This window comes from Saccostrea cucullata, unplaced genomic scaffold, assembly GCF_032062105.1.
Source record: "Saccostrea cucullata isolate Sc308-1 unplaced genomic scaffold, CSIRO_AGI_Scuc_v1 ctg515, whole genome shotgun sequence".
Taxonomy (NCBI): domain Eukaryota; kingdom Metazoa; phylum Mollusca; class Bivalvia; order Ostreida; family Ostreidae; genus Saccostrea; species Saccostrea cuccullata.
In genome coordinates, this window is record NW_026929059.1 from 13875 (window position 1) to 32698 (window position 18824).

The window sequence follows — 18824 nt, forward strand, 5'->3', positions numbered from 1 at the left end:
GGAAAGCTAATTAATCCAAAAGGACTCATAGCAGCATTCAGTTTACAATGGGAACATCTTCAGCAGTTATCTCTCTTTGCCAATGCATTCTTATACAAAGTTACGGAATATACCTCACCACCCCAGCTCCAAACCAGGGGACATAGAGAAACAAACTTCGCATCAAAATATGTCTTTCTGCCTTTTGAACTAACATACCAAATTTGATCTTAATTGGGCAACCATAAAAAAAGTTATTAGGAAAAAACAGAAAATTTGTGGACGGAAGAATGACAGACGGACAGACAGAGTGATTACTATAGGGCACCCGCAAATCCTTGCGGGGCCCTAATTATAAGAAGAAACTGGGGAAATACACGATGTCCCAGTATTTTTTTGGGTGGGGGTGGGGGTTATAACAAATAACAACTAGAAAACTGACCAGTCAGCAAGGGCCCCGCCATGGGGTAGAATTAAAAGGGTGCAGCTTATGGAATGATTAAAAAATGTACGAAGAATAAGCAACAGCAACTGTATTCTTAAAATTTCAAGATAATTCCTGAATATTCAAAAACCTGAAAATAATATCCTTGTATTTACATTAGGCAGCAAAGAACAACTTAACATTGAATGTATTAAACAATTATGAAGCTTGTGTTATATAGAATGCCAGCCTTCAATGAATGCAAACATCATGAAGGCTTGACCTTAACTTCAATAAACAGCAGTTGCAGACAAAGGTTTTCATTAATCTTAAAGATAAAGAAAAGCCTACTAAATTTTCTGCAGCAGGCTAGATAATTGATCCCAAAGGATTAATTGTACCTCTCTCATCATTTTCTTCTAAAGTTACAATAAGAAATTTTTCAGTATTAATGATAGAATGAGGTTTTTATAAAACTACCTTAAAAATTAATTAACGTAAAGTGAAAAAGAAAATCAAAAAATTGTCTTTAATCTATTTCTTGTCTTTAGAATTTAATGAAATTATAACTATTAAACAAAAATAAATTATAAAAATTTATATCTAAATCCACATTTTATCTAAATCCACATTTCACAGTGTTCATAGCATTCCAAATTGACTAAACTTCAAAACAAACTTCATTTGCAGACAGAGGTGGTAATTCATCTCAATGTGACAGATAAAGATAATGCTCTGGATTTTCTTCAGGAGGAATGCTAATTAATCCCTATGGACTCATAGCCAGCATTCATTTTACAATGTGTACATATTCAGCAGTTATCTCTCTTTGCCAATGCATTCTAAAGTTAAGGAATCTACCCCACCACCCCAGCTCCAAACCAGGGGACATAGAGAACCAAACTTAGCATCAAAATATGTATTTTTGCCTACTGAACTACAATACCAAATTTGTACTTGATTGGGCAACCATAAAAAAAGTTGCCCATTCATTCTTATGCATATTTAAGGAATCTACCCCATCACCCCAGCTCCAAACCAGAAGACATTGAGAACCAAACTTGGCATCAAAATATGTATTTCTGCCTACTGAACTACCACACCAAATTTGAACTGGATTGGGCAACCATAAAAAAGGTTATTAGAAAAAAACAGAAAATTTGTGGACGGAAGAGGGACAGACGGACAGACGGACAGACAGAGTGATTACTATAGGGCACCCGCAAATCCTTGCGGGGCCCTAATAACCAAGCTTGAAAATAACCTCAAATATGAGGTAAAATTTGTCTTAATCATATTCACCTGAACTGCAACATATAACACAGCCAGTGGAAGGAACACTACTAAGAAATAGGGTGTGCTGTATCCTATGACAATGGGAACAGAAATTACTTTCAGCAAACAGGACAGCCAAGATTCATATATGCGACCAATCTGTGTGTCTAACACATCCACATCTTTACTGAATCTATTCATAATTCGTCCTAGAGGTGTTGTATCAAAAAACTTCATTGGACTTGATAGAATATTATTCACAAGACTTGCATGCAGAGCTTTGCCTGCATGTATATTTCCAATGTAGAGTGATAGACTTGCAATAATGGTAAATATGCCTGAAATGAAAAATAATGAGAAGACATATGTATTCTGACATAACTAGGACAATTTAAAAAATGTTGAAGTATTCATTGTGTTGATACATTACAGATAGACTTATCTGCAATGTTGCAGCCCTCTCCGATTTTTTTTAAATCTGAGGATTTCTAGTGAGGGCTACAATTCCAAAGCATCTCTGTAATGGTGCAAATATATTTTTCTTAAATACTCATATTACTGGCAACTTCAGGCATAATTTATTGTTTTTACATTCAATTTACTTTTATTAAGATACTTTTATTCACTGTCAACAGATTGGGATCAGCGTTATTATTATTACTCTAAACAAGACCATTTTGACTAGTGTAGACTTGGGTAGCCGTGATTTCATTGAACACGCAAGTAGTACCTGTTTAAAAATATCTAACAAATTATTGGGTATGTAAATGATTTGGAATGGGGTGATTTTAGGGTCTAGATGGAAAGGTGAAGGTTGGAAATACATACATTACTAAATTGGTATCAATGGGAAACGGTGCATTTCAGGTGGGTAGTAATATGGGTGTAAAGATTGAGCTTAGGAGAAATCATAATAATGTAGGTAATCATTATGTAATCATAATGAGAAGTGTTTCAATTGTCAATTCGATTGTGAAAATACCGCGATATTTTAGTACTTCACGTAAACTCTGCAACACTGTAAATTTTAAACAATTGAGAACCCTGATATTTCTATCTAAAACTTGGATTCCCCATTGTGGCCCCCCATTCCTCCGGAGGTCATGATTGAAACAAATTAGAATCTACACTACCCCAGGATGCTTCCACATAAGTTTCAGCTTTTCTGGCCCAGTGGTTCGTGAGTAGAAGATTTTCAAAGATTTTACCTACATATTTCTACGTAAAACTTGGATTCCCTATTGTGACCCTGCTCTAGAATCTACACTACCCCATGATGCTTCTAAATAAGTTTCAGCTTTTCTGACCCAAGGGTTCTTGAGAAAAAGATTTTAACATATTGTTTTCTATATAATTCAATGTAAAACTTAGATTTCCTATTGTGGCTTCATCCTACACCCAGGGGTCATGATTTGAAAAATTTAGAATTTACACGACCCCAGGATGCCACATAAGTTTCAGCTGTTTTTGTCCTGTGGTTCTTGAATAGATTTTTTTTTCTATATATATCAATGTAAAATTTAGATTCCTTATTGTGGCCCTCTTCTACACTGGGAGTCATGATTAGAACAATTTGGAATCTACACTACCCAGGGATGCTTCAACTAAAACTATGGTGTTTCAAATTTTCAGAAATACACAGGGCCAAATATGGCAAAAGTGAACCTTGTTCTTTGATCTACCATTATGGGCCCATCCTTGTACAAGGGGTCATGATTTGAACAAACGTAAATCTACAATAACCTGAGAATGCTTCCATATACAGTATATCAGGTTTTTTCTGTGTCATGTGTTTTTTCAGAGTAAGGGGGAGGGGGTACAATTTGAACAAACTTGAATCTACACTATCTGAGAATGCTTCTAATGAAAATGACAAACCATGACTTTGCTGTTCTTGAGAAGAAGATTGTTCATGTATATGCCTATGTTAAACTGTGATCATCCATTGTGGCTTCACCCTACCCAGGGTATCATGATTTTGAACAAACTTGAATCTACATAACCTGTGGATGCTTTTACATAAATATGAACGATCATGACTTTGTTGCTATTGAGAAGAATAATATTTGAAGATTGTTCCTATATACATGTATTCCTATGTTAAACTTTGATCATCCACTGTGGCCCCATCCCTTCCCAAGGGGTCATAATTTGAACAAAATTGAATCTACACTACCTGAGAATGTTTCCATGTAAAAATGGCTTTTATGTTCTTGAGAAGATTTTAAAGATTTTTTCTATATATTCTTATGTAAACCCTTGATGGTCCATTGTGGTCCTATCCCTTGGGGTGGGTTATGATTTGTACAAACTTGAATCTACACCACCTGCAGATTCTTCTATATAATATGACCAATAATGACTTGACTGTTCTTGAGAAGTTTTCTTAATTTTACTACGGAAAACTTTGATCAGCCATTACAGCCCCACCCTACCCCCCCCGGGATCATGATTTGAACAAACTTGAATCTGCACCACCTGAGGATGCTTCCATATGAATATCATCAATCATGGCTTTGCTGTTCTTGAGATTAAAGATTTTTCCTATACTATTACAGCAAAACTCGGTTATAGTGAAGTCCTTTGGACCTATGAATTAACTTTGTTTTATTTGTAATTTGTTATATCTGTATATTAAACGAATATGTGAAAGTATGCAAAGCGAATTCGTCATATTTTTTTTCCTTCAAGCATGAAAACCAACTGAATTTTGGGAAGTTTAAAAGTTGTAGAATGCATTGAGTTTCAAATATTCATACTTACATTTCTACTTACATAAATTATTATCTGTTCAATATTTAAAAAATTAACATCTTTAAAATAATTCCTATAAAAGATGTCAATTTTGTTATACTTCACTTCTAGGGGACACAAAATCAGTTTGCTATAGCCATAAATTTGTTATATCTGAGTTCTTTATATTTGTAAAACTTTACACGGAATTGTTAAGAATTTTGCTGGGGATTGGTATAAACTTATAAAGCTATATCTGTAAATTCACTGTATCCGTGTTCATACTTAACGAGTTTTACTGTATTCCTATGTAAAGAAGAAGGTTTATTGCTGCATAATTAAGGGAAGTTGACAACTGAAAATCATGTTTATCATAAAGTTTGGTGGTTAGGTAACCAGTAACGTCTTTTTCAAGTAAAAATCTAAATATGCAACAGATGTGTCAGACTCTGTGGTCTAGCTCTTTTTTTTCAAGCTCACCATGATATATAGTGTAGAAATATGAATGGAAATTATCATTGTTAAGGCCATAACAAAAAATTCCTAGATTCTCATCCGAATTTTTTAAAAAATAGAGGCGGGCCGGCGGCTTTTATTTTATATTTTTTTCTATTTTGCAGAACTTTTATTTACCTGTTCATTCGGTGCAGATTTATCTATAATACCGAATAAAAGTCTTGGTAGAGGTCTGTTTATCTCTTACTACACATCATCACCGATCTTTCAGAACCAATGACCCTAGTTTAACATATATTATAGCAATTACCATCTTTTCAGCTGACAGTTTATGCCGACATTCACGAGATATAAAATGAAAGTTGTATGGTAGTTGAATATCGATCATACATGCCAACTTTTGAAAATTCCCATGGGGGATTTTGCGCGTGACGACAATTTTCAAAGCTTTAAATTCGCGACATTTTGTCGTGAAAATAAATGATTATGAAAAACTTTTTTTTTTAATTATAATATTGATAGCACTTATTAATACAGCACAAATAATTCAATACAAATTAAAGTTTTATATTTTTCCAAATTTAAATATCTTTGCTTAATAGTTGTCACTCTATTCTATCAATTTACATTTTGTTTCTGGTATGTACCCTTAAAACAAGTGTCACTTTATTTCCTATAAGTAAGTATATAGACAGTGCATGATTATTTTTATCTCACACACAAAACAGTTAGGAGAAATAGGCCTAATTAAATCATATGATTTGTTTAACACACTCCCACCCATTCCAAAGAAAAATTAAAATTGTAAAAGACTACATCATGAACATGATGAACTTTTCCAGTCCCAAAATGGGACTGTGGCAATGTCATATGGGTCTCTGGTATTTCCTTGACAGAAATTTAACAACGAAATACAATGTACAATATGAGTATGATCTATGGGAGAATTGGGGGGGGGGGGGGGGAGAGAAATTTAGTGTACTTAACATGAGAGTATTATTTAATCTAAATTATTTTCAATATTTTTTTTAATTGACGAACTATACAATGATTTTATTATTAGCAGTCAAAATCAGCAGCTATATATGCTTTGAAATTTTCTACTTTCGTTTTCAAAAAACGATCTTCTTGGATTCCAATTTTATTGTTTGATTATCATTTTATTGACTTTAATTTTTGTTTTTAATACAATTACCAATAATTAAGCACTTACTCTATGTGTTTCACTTCGCATACCCCTTCAAACTAAAAAGATTAATCCTCTAACTGCTCCAGGCTATAAGCTACCTGTACCTGGACAGCAGCGTGTGCGTTGAAGCGAGAAGTGATTTCCTGTGGCTAATTAACTCTGCATGCCAAATAAACAATGAGACTTATCTGTGTGCATTGAATAAACAACTCTGATATTCTTATCCCGATTGACAAAATTCGGCGGTAGGGAAACTGAAAATCGTGATTTTTTTCAAATCGGGATTTTAGGGTAATTTTTCTTTCCCGATCGGGAAGGCGGGATGAAAGGGTAAAATCGGGAGAATCCCGCCTAAATCGGGAAAGTTGGCATGTATGATCGATCCCGATAAGAATTAAGATGAAGAAAAACAGAAATAAAAAAAATTGAAGCGGGAGTAAAAAAATTGGGGCCGACGGGGATGAGAATCTAGGAATATATTTATTATAGCCTAATAGACAATATGTCGTTGATGTATCTAAATGTCCAGTTGAAAGCCACAGTAAGTGTTTTCTTCTTTTTACGTACAAGATTTTGGATGAATTCTGATTCCTATGCATATGTTTACAAATATAGGTCTGCTGATAAAGGGGAGCAATTGGTACCCATGGGAATTCAAACAGATTGTTAGAAGACCTAGTCTCCAAAAACAACATAGATTTTGTCAATAAGAAAATCACAAGCATCTTTTCAATATCAACTTCAGAGTAATTATGTGTACAATAAGAATTTTTTTAAAACAAAATAATATAAATTAATATGATCCTAAAAGTGTATATTTGTACCACTAAAGCATTATACCTTGTAAAATTCCTAAAACTCCATAAATCCCAAGGCGTAGGTTCCTTTGAGAAATGTTTATCTCTTTCATAATTGTGCCATTAGTTCCATTTATGTATAGATAAGGATCACCACTCCATTCACTAAGCCATATGTTGGAATAAATGCTGGCAGCATTGTAGAGCACATAAAAAAGAACAGTCACAACACTAAACATTGCTCCAACTGATTTCAGGTACACACCAAAGACTGCAAACTTTACCTGTTGAATGAAAAAAAAAAATTTGCATAAAACTAACATACCAGAAAAATTTAAAAAGCATAACTTTAAAGAGCTATGCATTTTAACTTGAGTGCATACATGTTGCACCCATACATTTCAATATAATAAGCAATTTGGCCATGAAAGCTTTGTTAAATACAAAGAAACTTCAACGGTAAGAACAAAGTATGTTATTAGCAGTAATCTTCCACCTAATTTTCAATATTTTAAACTTTTCTTTTTCGTCTTTTGATGTTGATTGAGCATTGGAGTAAGTAAGATGCGAATTACATTCCACGGGTACAAAAATGACGTAATTTTTTCATTTTGATGTCACCAATACGTGATACACATGGAATGTTTGCTTTAAAAATTAATCATTTTAGGTGATCTTTCATAAAATTAGACCCTTGCACATGCAGCAACTATTTTTATATTCTGCATGTAAGTTCATAGGTATATCTTGTATTCATACAGTTAAAATGGTGTTGGTTGTCACTTGTGCTTAATATGAATTTTAGGAAAATTCTATACGAAAAACAACATTTTACCAACTTTATTCACATGATATCGATGTTCATGACATACATTTGATTCAAATGGGGTTATTTCTATATTATAAATTCTATCAATAATCATTGTTAATCTTATATACATACCGGCATGAGGTTAACGATGATAATAAACATTCATGAATGGAAAATATTTTGAAAACAAGGAATAAATTATAGTAAAAGACACTGTATGTTGCTGCCATTTGTACATAAATGTGCATAGTACCCATCAGCTATAATAGTACTGAACATTGGTAATAAAATATCTCTTTGACAAGATAAAATTCTTTCCATAAAAATAACCTAACAATATTTTTTTTATTTACAATTCTAATTTTTTAAACTCTGTCATACCTCAGTATATATTTTAATATTTTTTTCCTATGAATCTTGAAACTTTTCTTTTCTCATTATACATGTTATGTGGCCTACATGTTGTCTATATGTTGTCTTACAAGTGTGAACTTCAAATTTACCTCTTTATTTGGCTTTGATGTTCTTGAGATTTTTCCTATATATTCAAAACTTTGATCAGCCATTATCCCAGGGGGTCATGATTTGTACAAACTTGAATCTACACCACCTGCAGGCGTAGATCCATATAAATATCACCAAACATGGCTTTTTTAAAGATTTCCCTATAATATTATTCCTATGTAAAACATTTGATCAGTCATTGTGGCCCTGTCCTACCCCCAGGGTCATGATTTTGAACAAATTTGAATCTGTACTACATGAGAATGCTTCCACACAAGTTTCATCTTTCCTGGTCCAGTGATTCTTGAGAACAAGATTTTTAAAAGATGCCATTAATTTTTCGCTAATTCATAATTATATCCCTTGGAAGAGGGCATGGCCATTCATTTAAAGGATTTGAATTTCCTTCACCCAAGAATACTTTGTAGCAAATTTGGTTAAAATTGGCCCATGCAGTTGTTCTTGAGAAGAAGATGAAAATGTGAAAAGTTTACTATGACAATGACAACAACAACAACAGACAATGGACAAATTTTGATCAGAAAAGCTCACTTGAACCTTTAGTTCAAGTGAGCTAGAAAACTCAAAATTTATTGTGAGCAACGAGAGGTTTTCTGTCCTGATAACCTTAAACTAGAACATAAAATTCTTGCATGTAAAATTATATTTATAGATTCTCATAGGAAAGACACTTACACTTTAAACAAGAAGTCCATGGGCCACATCGCTCACCTGAGCACTGTGGCTAGGAAAAAAGTAGAAATTGGTTTATTATTGAATAGTTTAAATCCAAAAGTAGCCCCATGACCAATCATGGCTTTGCTAATCTTGATAAGTTGGTTTTTTAAGAATTTTCCTATATATGTCTATGTAAAACTTTGATTGGTCATTTTGGCCTCGCCCTACCCCCGAGGGTCATGATTTGAATAAACTTAAATCTTCACTACCTGAAGATGCTTCCATATAAATATAATCAATTATGGCTTTGTCATTCTTGAGAAGAAGATTTCTACAGAATTTTCCTAATTATTTCCATGTAAAACTGTGGTCGGCCATTGTGGCCCTGCCCTACCCCCGGGGGTCATGATTTAAAAACTTGAATCTACACTACCTGAGGATGCTTCCATATAAATATGATCAATGATGGCTTTGACATTCTTAAGAAGAAGATTTTTAAAGAATTTTCCTATATATTTCTATGTAAAACTTTGGTCGGCCATTGTGGCCCGCCCTACCCCCGGGGGTCATGATTTGAACAAACTTGAATCTACACTACCTGAGGATGCTTCCCCTAAAAATGTAAAAATAAGTTTCATCTTTCCTGGCACAGTGGTTCTTGAGAAGAAGATTTTTTTTGAAATTTTCTTGACCAAACCAAAATTTACAACACATCTTAATCATTAACCCAAACTCTCACAAACATTCAATGAACTCTACAAATACAGATTGTCAAAACACATTGCCAATGACCATGCAATGCATCGAATACTCCGTAGGAACTCCTCTAGATTTTACACTTCCGGGTATGAAAAAGTCCATCGCTACAAGTTATACACAAGACGCAAAACAGCTGGACAGCTATCGATGTCATGCCAAAGATGTTGGAGAAGATTTTAGATCTTTATTATTGTCAAATAATTAATTCATGCTGTGAATACAGACATATTTTTACTGATAAATTGTGAAGTTATTAGCTTTCTAAGAAGTTACACATCAGAAGACAGATTCGATAAACATAAGTAGCTGTTCAATCGGCATGCAGGTGTGCATCAAAACTTTTATTAGAAACAGAATTTTATATTAAAAATAAGTTTGAAGAGAAATTAACAAAATTATGACTATGCCAAAAGCCTGAAAATCTAATGAGAAGAGAAATTTTAGAAGATTAATTTTGTGCTACTACGTAAGAAATGAAAAAAAAAATGTTTAATATACAATTAATCTGACAATAAGAAACTTTTACAGTTTAATAGTAGTAGTAGTAAATTTTATTTAATGTCAATGCTGTTTTATTATTTTTTCTAGATATTTATATACCTTGTAATTGGGGGAAATATCTTTTAAGATTGATCTTTTTATCTTTTTTAATCATTTTAAATACAAGAGGCCCATGGGCCTTATAGGTCACCTGAGCATTATGCAACAACTTTCCAGTGATTGAATTTGATTCATGTTTTAATCCAGATGCTATGGCATTCACAATTTTGAAAGAGGCCCCATTGATCATCATAACAATACACTTAGCAGTTGCTTAGTTTGTTTACTTAATACCCATAGGCAGGGTAGGGGAACAAAAAATGCATTTCAAGTAATCAGTAATATTCAGCATGATCAGTAATGCCCCAATCACACATGAACCCCTCACCCTTAGGCCTAGATCCACACATTGCACAATTTTTGAAAAGGCACCCTTGCTTTTCAAAAATATTTGATTAATACCAAGGAGCATATTTCGAACAATTCATCCAGTTTCAGTATATAAGTACAGCCCCCCCTCCTTTATGGTACCCCTGATCCTGGGGCCTTGAAATTCACAATTCTGGAAGATTAGTACCCTTGCTCATCATAACTATATAGGTAGTTCATCTGCTTAATACCAAGGAGCAGAGAAGAAAACTTTCAAAGATTCAATGTATTTTCACTATATAATCAATAGAGCCCCGCCCTATCACTAGAACCCCTGACCCTAGGACCATAAAATTCACAATTTTGGAAGAGGTATTCTTGCTCATCATAACTTTGTAATTAGTTTATTTCATTTCTAGGAGCAGAGAAGAAGATTTTCAAAGAATTCATGTATTTTCACTATATAATCTATAGAGCCCTGCTCTAACACCAGAACCCCTGACCCTGGGGCCATAAAATTCACAATTTTGGTAGAGGCACTCTTGCTCATCATAACTATGCACTTATTTAATTTATTTGATACCCAGGAGCAGAGAAGAAGATTTTCAAAGATTTCATGTATTTTCACTATATAATCTATAGACTCCTCCCCCTTACACCAGAACCCCTGACCCTGGGGCCATAAAATTCACAATTTTGGTAGAGGCACTCTTGCTCATCATAATTATGCACTTAGTTAGTTTATTTAATACCTAGGAGCAGAGAAGAATATTTTCAAAGAATTCATGTAATTTCACTATATAATCTATAGAGCCCCACCCTAACACCAGAACCTCTGACCCTGGGGCCATAAAATTCATAATTTTGGAATAGGCACTCTTGCTCATCATAACTATGTACTTAATTAGTTTATTTAATACCCAGACACAGAGAAGAAGATTTTCAAAGAAATAATGCATAATCAGTATATAATTTATATAGCCCCGCACTAGCACTAGAGCCCCTGACCCCAGGGCCATGAATTTCACAATTTTGATAGAGGACTCAATGCTGATTACAATCATACAAACAGTTTGACTGCTTGTTGTCCAGGAGTAAAGAAGAAGATTTTTAAAGATTGCATTAATTTTAGTGAATTTAGCGCCACCCCCAAGGCCCCAGGGGGGCAGGGACCATGACATTCAAAATTTTTGTTTCCCTTCACCAATAGATGCTGTATACCAAATTTGACTGAAATTATTTCAGTGGTTTCAGAGAAGAAGCTGAAAATGTTCAAATGGTAATACACGACACACGATGCACGACGACGGACGAAAAGGGATAGCAATAGGTCACCTGAGTGACTCAGGTGACCTAAAAATAAGTGAAGGAATACATTTGGGGAAAAGGACTAATAATGTTTTGTAAATAGTTAACAAGTTTACTTTCATGCATTTTAGACACAAGTTAATTATAAAATTAATAACATTTAACATGATAGTTAGTAATTGACTTATCTCTCCATCTTTGCATTACCATGGTTACAGATATTTACATTCAGGGTTGGACTAATAATACCCCAAAAACGCGTAAATTCCCTATCATTAATTTTTTTCATTTTCTCAATTTAAATAATCGAGTACAGTTTTCATTCATTTGTTTTTATTGCGTAGTTACATATTTTTGCTAAACTTCAGTATATTCAAGAAAATAAACTATGTTCAGAAAAAATATTATACACTTTATAAAGATCAATAATAAATGAATATAAAAATTAAATAGATTATGTTCATCTGTTTGATACACAGTATGTTGACCCCTTTTGTAAATTCCACCCTCCTATGATGTCATACGTTTTTGCAAAAACTGTTTTTAGTTTGAATTAATACGTGATAGAACAATATCTTTTGGAGAAATGCTTTTTAAATAGGTTGTACTGACAAATAACGGTATTGTAAAGTAAAAGAATTTTAACAAGAGGCCCACGGGCCTTATAGGTCACCTGAGTATTGTGCAACAACTTTCAAACAATTAAATTTGGTTCCTGTTTTAAACCAGAGGCTATGAAATTCGCAATTCACAATTTTGAAAGAGGCACCATTGCTTATCATAATTGTAGACTTAGCATGCTTACTCTATTTACTTAATACCCAGAGGTAGATCAGAGTAACATTAAGAGAAAATGCACTTCCACTTTATAACCAGTTGTGCACCTCATCCCAAAGGAACCACTGATCCTGGGGCCACATATTTCAAAATTTTGCAAATTTTATCATAAAATGGTTGATTAATACCAAAGAGCAGGTTTCAAAGCATTCATTTATTTGTACCCCCCCCCCCTTCACACCCGACCCAGGGAGGGGGGGGGGCATAAAAAATAACCATTTTGATAGATGCACCTTTCTTTATCATAAATATAATTATATACTTGGATCATTGGCATAAAACCCAGGAGCAAAGGAGAGATTTTCAAAGAATTAATGTATTTTCAATATAGAATCATTCAATAGAGACCTGCCCTAACACCAGAATCCCTGACCCTGGGGCCATAAAATTCACAATTTTGGAAGAGGCACTCTTGATCAACATAACTATTTACTTACATAGTTTATTTAATACCCAGAAGCAGAGAAGAAGATTTTCAAAGAATTAATGCATTTTCATTATATAATCTATAGAGCCTCCCCCCCACCACCTTACACCAAAACCCCTGACCCATGGGCCATAAAATTCACAATTTGGGTAGAGGCACTCTTGCTCATCATAACTATGCACTTAGTTAGTTTATTTAATACCCAGGAGCAGAGAAGAAGATTTTCAAAGAATTCATGTAATTTCACTATATAATCTATAGAGCCCCACCCTAACACCAGAACCCCTGACCCTGGGGCCATAAAATTCACAATTTTGGTAGAGGCACTCTTGCTCATCAAAACTATGCACTTAGTTAGTTTATTTAATACCCAGGAGTAGAGAAAAAGATTTTCAAAGAATTCATGTATTTTCACTATATATAATCTATAGAGCCCCCCCCCCCCCCCCCCCTTACACCAAAACCCCTGACCCGTGGGCCATAAAATTCACAATTTTGGTAGAGGCACTCTTGCTCATCATAATTATGCACTTAGTTAGTTTATTTAATACCCAGGAGCAGAGAAGAAGATTTTCAAAGAATTCATGTAATTTCACTATAATTATAATCTACAGAGCCCCACCCTTACACCAGAACCCCTGACCCTGGGGCCATAAAATTCATAATTTTGGTAGAGGCACTCTTGCTCATCATAACTATGTACTTAGTAGGTTTATTTAATACCCAGTAGCAGAGAAGAAGATTTTCAAAGAAATAATGCATTTTCACTATATACTTATTTGGCCCCGCCCTAGCACTAGAACCCATGACCCCGGGGCCATGAATTTCACAATTATGGTAGAGGACTCAATGTTGATTACAATCATGCAAACACTTTGACTGCTTAATGTCCAGGAGTAAAGAAGAAGATTTTTAAAGATTGCACTAACTTTAGTGGTTTTTGCCCCACCCCCCAGGCCCCAGGGGGACAGGGACCATGAAATTCATAATTTTTGTTCCCCTTTACTCATAGATGCTATATGCCAAATTTGGTTGAAATTGGTTCATTGGTTTCAGAGAAGAAGCTGAAAATGTTCAAATGTTAACGCACGACGAACGACGACGGACGAAAAGTGATAGCAATAGGTCACCTGAGTTTACTCAGGTGACCTAAAAATGTTTATACAGAAAAATTTTTGAAATGTAATGTAAGTTTTAAACAATGAAATAGTTTTATAACGAGTAAAGTGTGCCACTTATACGCACCAAGAAGTCTCTTCTTAAATTTCATTGAGGGAGAAGTGAAGTCTCCTTAATCAGGTGGGTCTAGGTTGGTTCCTGGACACACATATCTTAAGGTAAAGGTTTGTTGTGAAAGCAATCACTTTCGAAGTTTCCAAAAAAAAATTTCGTAAGTGGAAATGCTGACCAGAGAATAGCCAATTTGCTTAATTTTACCCATATTTGTCCAAGTGCAATATATGTTTCTATTATGGAAACTCAGACTTGTAAGTCGGAAGAATGAAAACCATCAACAGTAACAGAGCCTGATACTCCCATTTCTGTTCTTGAGTCATTTGACGTGTGATTCATTTTTCTTGACTTAAAACCGAATGATAAGAAAAAATTATTTTAAAAAAATCTTGTGTGTTTATTATTTTTATTTGAATTTAATCCATTTCAATGCTACTCAAGAAAAAAATATGTCAAGGTTCCAAATTATTTTTATTTTTATTTTTCGACCACCCAATGCATATTTTTGTGTCAAAAAATTGTAAACCAAAAAAAACAAACTTTGGCCTTATTTCTATTTAAAACTTTGGTCGGCCATTGTGGCCCTGCCCTACCCCCGGGGGTCATGATTTGAACAAACTTGAATCTACACTACCTGAGGATGCTTCCATATAAATATGATCAATTATGGCTTTGTTATTCTTGAGAAGAAGATTTTTAAAGAATTTTCCTATATATATCTATTAGGGATGTCAAATCGGTCAATTTTCAGTACTTGGTTACTTGAACGTTTTTCTGATCGAGTACCAGGTACTCGGTAAAAGTGTAAATAAATATGAACAAGTAAATTGAAGACTGTAAAACATTGTACACTCTTGTAGAAATAAAACCAGATGCACTGATAGGAGGCTTATCTGTTGTAATAATGATGAGCACTTCGTGCCCAACGAAATTTAATATAACAATTTTTAAATTCAATTTATTTATCAGATAAACACAAGAAATAAAATCATAAGTTGTCCACAGTGTTTTTGTTTAAAAAAAATAATCTGCTCCGTAATTGTAATGTAACTCTTTGTCGCGTTTGACGACCATGTATCAGTCATCAGAGCTATGTACAGTATCAACTTGAACTTGATCAAGTTCTTCTAACACAGCAGATTTACGATTTTAGTACACTTGTTCGACCCAAGATTTATATAGTATTACGGGACGGTGTTTTGTAGTTTGTTGCTATGATGGACATAAGTTTTTTTTTAAAGCCTTTGCCTTCAACCAGTTGTATTGGCATGTAATCAAACACAACCATATCAACAATCGCACGTGTAATATCATCCGCTCTTTTCCCAAGAATTTACGGCTTCTTGGAGAATTGACAAAATTATCTAATTTATTTAAACATAATGGATCTTAAACGATGTTCAATAAACAAATAATAAAAGCCAAACGAAAAATAACAAGGGAAGGCAGCCGAAGGTGAGAAAAGCCAGGTACCCCAGGTACTTCTCCACGATAATTACTGTATAAACACTGCCACAGGCGATAATGGTCATTTAGAGTCATAGCAAACCCTAATTACTGTATGTACAAGTGCAATGAGCATTTTACGTTTTAAAAAAGATTGTTTAATGCCTTAATAAATAAGATTTGAAATATTCAAAAATATACATCCAAGTAAGCGAGTACCGATTTAAGTTTTCGATACTCGGATGTTCGATCAAGTACCCGGTTAACCGGGTACTCGTTGACATCCCTAATTTCTATGTAAAATTTTGGTCGGCCATTGTGGCCCCGCCCTACCCCTGGAGGTCATGATTTGAACAAACTTGAATCAAAGCTACCTGAGGATGTTTCCCCGTAGGTTTCATCTTTCCTGGCACAGTGGTTCTTACACAAGATGAAACACACCCTTTAAGCTTGGTTTAATGGCGGCTTATAGGTCCTTAATGGTGGTTTAATGGTTGTCTTTAAGTCACCATTAAGTCACCATTAAGCGCCTTTAAGTAACATTTACACCACCATTAAGTTACCATTAAGCCATCTAAAAGTCCTTAATGAGTGATTAAATGTAGCTTAAATTTTGATTATGTATATAATCATTGTTTATTTTTCCAAATACAATATCATTATTATGCATAATACAGTGTCCCCTTTGTACCTCATGTAACCACGTGATAAAATTAACCAATAGGATTTCTCTACTAGCTGAAGTTAGCGTGCCTGCAGTGTTGATGTTTATTTTTTCCAGTTCAGTAATTATACCAATCCTTCTTTATTATTACTGTTTGGACTATGTGATAAATGTGACTAGTACAGGAACATTTGCTTCGGATTTACTTTGACTCATTATGTTTGGATATTCTATCGACAAATAATTCGAAATGTGCAATATGAAACCCGTGTACCTATCGATGTGTGTTGACATAAATTATTTTACATTGTTAAATATTGGATTGTCTGCATTTCAAGATAGCAGCACAGTGAAATTTGTGAATCGTTCAATATGCCGAGGGCCGCAAGGAGAAATGCGACAAGGCAAAGGCCTGATCAGGTGGTTTCTACTTCTGCCGTAGAAAGCAGTGCTACAGTTCTTGACATGGACAATCCCTTGAATTGGACTGTTGCCCAATTAAGGGAAAGACTGACACAATTAGGAATTAAAGTTCCAAAAGGATTCAATGCCGCAACCTTGCGACAGCTGTACAATGAAAACCTAAACAAAGGTGAAGTAACAGAAAGGCGCGAAAACTCGCATGAAGGATCATTGGGCGGAAGTGACGCAACAAACAATGGCGTCCCCCTACAAACATTGGGCGAAAGTACAGTCACGAATACAAATAACGATGGTGTTCTACTACAGACTTTGCAAAGTATGGCGCAATCATGCGCAGTTAATACGTTATTAGCGAAAGAGAACAAGAAAGACGCAGAGACGGAGGACGATAACCCTCTTAAGAAATATGCTGCTCAAGTTCACACGGATTCAGCTTCAGGTACGATCAATTCAGTTAATATTAGTGAGCACTCAAGCATAGGGGTCCCATCGAAAGATGTTGGCCATGTGGATCTAGTCTCCTCCGATATTCGAAAAAAAATATTACGAGGTGAAGATGTAAACATGTGCGCTCTACTTATTCCAGCTTATGAGACTCCCAAAAAGGAACAGGAGACATAATGATATACACTTATATATCTCATTATTTTCTCCCAACTATGGGAAGTTAATCGCTCAGCATTGGGATCAGGTGCTTGTTGCATAAGTTGGAGCACGCCGTCTATCTTAGGTGAGCATTTCTTACCAATTAAGATTAGACTCCAGTTGTTTACTCTTTTTTCAATCCACTCAGGTCCTCATATTAGGCAAGCATTTCTTGCATTCAGCTATCCAATTGCTAGTGAGCATATATTCACATAGGCAAGATGCTCTATCTTGTATAAGCTGCATGAGCCCTCAAGGCAAATTTGTGAAATATTAAATAGTATTGTTAATAAAATTGTTGGAACTCTCAATTATATTCTGTTGTGTTTGGATAAATAAATGGTAGCTTAATGGTGGCTTACAAGTCCTTAATGGTAACTTTTAGACCACCATTAAGTCACCATTAAGCCACCATTAAGCTAGACTTACAGGTGCTTAATGTCCAAACTCCATTAAGCTACCATTAAGCCACCATTAAGCCACCATTACGCAGTCGATATTACTGTTTTTATGGGTGAAAAATTATTATTATAGTGATTTGTCATCAGAAATTATAAATGTCGAGTTCACACATATCTTGATTTGGTAAAAATAAGTAAAAGAACGAAATTCAAAATTTAAATTAAAAAAAAAACACCACACAGGGGGCGCAAACTCATGACCCTTCGAGTAGATGGCAGTCACCTTAACCATTGGGCTAATTCTGCTCTTGATGTCTACAGGAAAATATTAAATATTTATTTTGCACAAAGTTTGTTTTAGACTTGTAAAAGTATTTATTTTGTTGAACGTCTCCAAAGTCTTGAATTGATTTATTAATCAAACTATAAAATTTTTATTTATGGATCTTTTTCAAAGGCTTATATCACATTAGTATTTTTAAACCGTTGAGTTCGGCTTTTAAATTGTAATGAATTCGCTCTGTTATTTGAAGATTAATACGTGTAAGCATTAAATCAAGATTGAAATTAAATTAATTATAGATAAAACACAAAAAAATCTATCATCGGGAAAGACAGATGAATTAATTTTTAAAAAAATAAAATATTCTGCAGATATTAACGGATTTTGTGTCTAAGATTTAGGCCTAGTGACAATCCTCGTTTACGAGTTACCTGGTTATTGTTTACAAAAACTTTTTTTCGAATATCATATTCAGTTAAAATTCTTTTTGTATCATAATGGGTATCAAAATAATTGTCATTTTACAATGAATCATAATTTTTAATTTGTTATATGCTTGCATTAAATTTAAATTTTGTCAAAATAATTGATCATCAAAATCTGTTAGTGTACGTTGTGTATGTATATATAGTTTCCTGTTAGT

At 34.2% G+C, this 18824-nt stretch overlaps 1 protein-coding gene across 3 annotated transcripts in view; it reads right to left on the bottom strand.

Annotated features, from left to right (window-relative positions):
* Positions 1 to 1035: 1035 nt before the first annotated feature.
* The window catches only part of LOC134279700 (multidrug resistance-associated protein 1-like), a 333553-nt gene continuing 315764 nt past the window's right edge, over positions 1036 to 18824 (bottom strand). For all 3 annotated transcript variants that reach the window (XM_062762127.1, XM_062762126.1, XM_062762125.1), the window contains 2 exons: positions 6897 to 7137; positions 1036 to 2016 (listed from right to left, as the gene is read on the bottom strand). In XM_062762127.1, the coding sequence (XP_062618111.1) occupies positions 1613 to 2016; positions 6897 to 7137 (645 nt within the window). In that variant the 3' untranslated portion in view covers positions 1036 to 1612. The remainder of the gene's footprint in view (positions 2017 to 6896; positions 7138 to 18824) is intronic.